The sequence below is a fragment of the Engraulis encrasicolus genome, chromosome 4, assembly GCF_034702125.1.
Source record: "Engraulis encrasicolus isolate BLACKSEA-1 chromosome 4, IST_EnEncr_1.0, whole genome shotgun sequence".
In the NCBI taxonomy this organism is placed as follows: Eukaryota; Metazoa; Chordata; class Actinopteri; order Clupeiformes; family Engraulidae; genus Engraulis; species Engraulis encrasicolus.
Window position 1 is genome coordinate 1,865,001 of NC_085860.1, and position 2,500 is coordinate 1,867,500.

At 46.9% G+C, this 2,500-nt stretch overlaps 1 protein-coding gene across 1 annotated transcript in view; it reads right to left on the bottom strand.

The window, feature by feature from the left end:
- vwf (von Willebrand factor) overlaps positions 1-2,500 on the bottom strand; it is a 69,250-nt gene that overhangs the window by 51,544 nt on the left and 15,206 nt on the right. The window contains exons 16-18 of the mRNA XM_063196473.1: positions 2,048-2,288; positions 1,613-1,716; positions 1,106-1,260 (exon numbers count right to left, since the gene is read on the bottom strand). Coding sequence (XP_063052543.1) covers positions 1,106-1,260; positions 1,613-1,716; positions 2,048-2,288 — 500 coding nt within the window. The remainder of the gene's footprint in view (positions 1-1,105; positions 1,261-1,612; positions 1,717-2,047; positions 2,289-2,500) is intronic.

Here is a 2,500-nt window from a genome sequence, read left to right on the forward strand (position 1 = left end):
CAAAAGGGCGCTATGATTGGTCGTCTCGCTACTTCCTTGTTCTGTTCTTGTGGCAGCGCAATGCCAGTAGTTTGCGAGAGCAGAGCTGTATTCTGTTAAAAACTTTATTAATGCCTTGTGTGTAAATGTGTGTCAATACACGAAGCTACAAGCTAAGTAACAAACAATGCATCAGTTGAACACTCGTGGCACAATGCCTGCGGTTTTACTACCGTTCCTCCACCGAATGTAAACACACATTGGCAGAATCAATTGTCTTTACACGCTTGCATTTTCTGTTCGTGAAAATAGACTGGGTATGTCAAATAATGATACCAATTTGCAATTTGTGTGAAAATACCTAGCTAACCGGGATAGAAAGCAACATTGCTTAATAATGACCGCAGTGCTTACAATGTGAAAGTAGTCTAATCGCGCAATTTCAAATGTGGCTCGCGACGAGACCTCGGACCTCGCAGAACTCGCAGATGCATGACTACAATGTTGGTTCGTGGCCACTCCCACGCGAGTTTTGACGAGCGCAGTTGCAGAAGTCTAATCTGACCTTAAGGCCCTGTGCACTGTCATAGTAGTGTAGCACTATAGTAGTTAACTTTCAATCTCTATTACAGCGTGCCACAGGAGGTACGGCGTGCCTTAAGGGGCTACAATACATTCTCACGAAGCCTTAGATTAACATATTAAATAAATCTGAGTACTGAAAACACTGAGAAGAAAATAATATGCACATTCATGAATAATGCTTGGAAATACAGCAAACACGTGAAAATCAAAAAAGGGTGAATAATGCTTGGAAATACAGCAAATACGTGAAAATCAAAAAAGGGTTGACTGTTCCTATAACAACCAATACCATGCTGTGGTCATACCCTGTTCTGCTTGATGCTACGTCTGGTTTGTTCATTAACTTCTATGAAGAGCCAGAATATAGTTTCTTAACATTTCATTGTATTCAACCCAACACACACACACACACACACACACACACACACACACACACACACACACACACACACACACACACACACACACACACACACACACACACACACACACACACACACACACACACACACACACACACACACACACACAGTATACACACCATTCCAGCTGGGCACACACAACCAGAGATGCATCCCTGGCTCACACACTCCAGGTCCATGTTCTGGCAGGTTCTGGCACATTCTATGCCCTGGTCACGAGTAGATGCACACACCAGCTTCTCCAGAGGGGGCGCACAGGAGGCAGAGCGACGCTCTACATACACGCACACACAGATGCAGACGGAGACACATACAGAAACACACACACGAACATGGACACATGTACACAAGCACACACGAATGCACACACACACACATACACACACACACACACACACGCACGCACGCACGCACGCACGCACACACACACACACACACACACACACACACACACACACACACACACACACACACACACACACACACACACACACAGTTAGAAGGATATCTTGCCTTGTCCTGATGGCATAAACGCATACATATGACTTACTTTATATGCAGACAGACAGACAGACACACATGCAGCCCCCCCACACACACGTACACACACACAAACACACTGGTACCTCTGGAGGGTGGGAGTTCGTCATCAAAGAAGAGATCGGTCATCATCGCTCCTGCATGCGATGCATCATTGGCAGTGCAGCGCATGGAACCATTTTCACAATAACTACACACACACACACACACACACACACACACACACACACACACACACACACACACACACACACACACACACACACACACACACACACACACACACACACACACACACACACACACACACACACACGTTTGTGTTGGTGGGCAAAAAATAATTCATATATTGAATCATGATCAAAATAAAAAATCATGATCAAAAGCAATAAGCATCAGAAGCAATAATTTCCCAATATACACTTTTTTTAGCCCCTATAGCCTAGTAAGGCAGTCGAAGTTCCACATGCTCCCCCTTGAGCACCTGCCCCCCAAAATGTCTAAGCACGCCAGTGACTGACCATATGGTGTGGTGATCAGCAAAGACGTCATTGGGCTGATATATCTCCCCATCGTAGTGACAGGAGCACTCCTCTTTGGGGACACACTCCCCAGAGTCGCTGAGGAAGAGGCCGGCGGGGCAGAAGCAGCCCTCCACACACAGCCCCACGCACGCATCATCCGGCTGGGACAGGGAGCGGCACGACTGGTTACACACGCTCCCACACACCTGGTACTGCTGCTTCCCCGGGCACTGCATCTCTACTCAAACACACACACACACACACACACACGCACGCACGCACGCACGCACGCACGCACGCACGCACGCACGCACGCACGCACACACACACACACGCACACACACACACACACACACTCAGAATACAACACACATGAATGGACAACACAAAAGACTGTTAAGAAAGAAATATTTGATTGTAGACCTTCACATCATAGGGTGAATATATAAA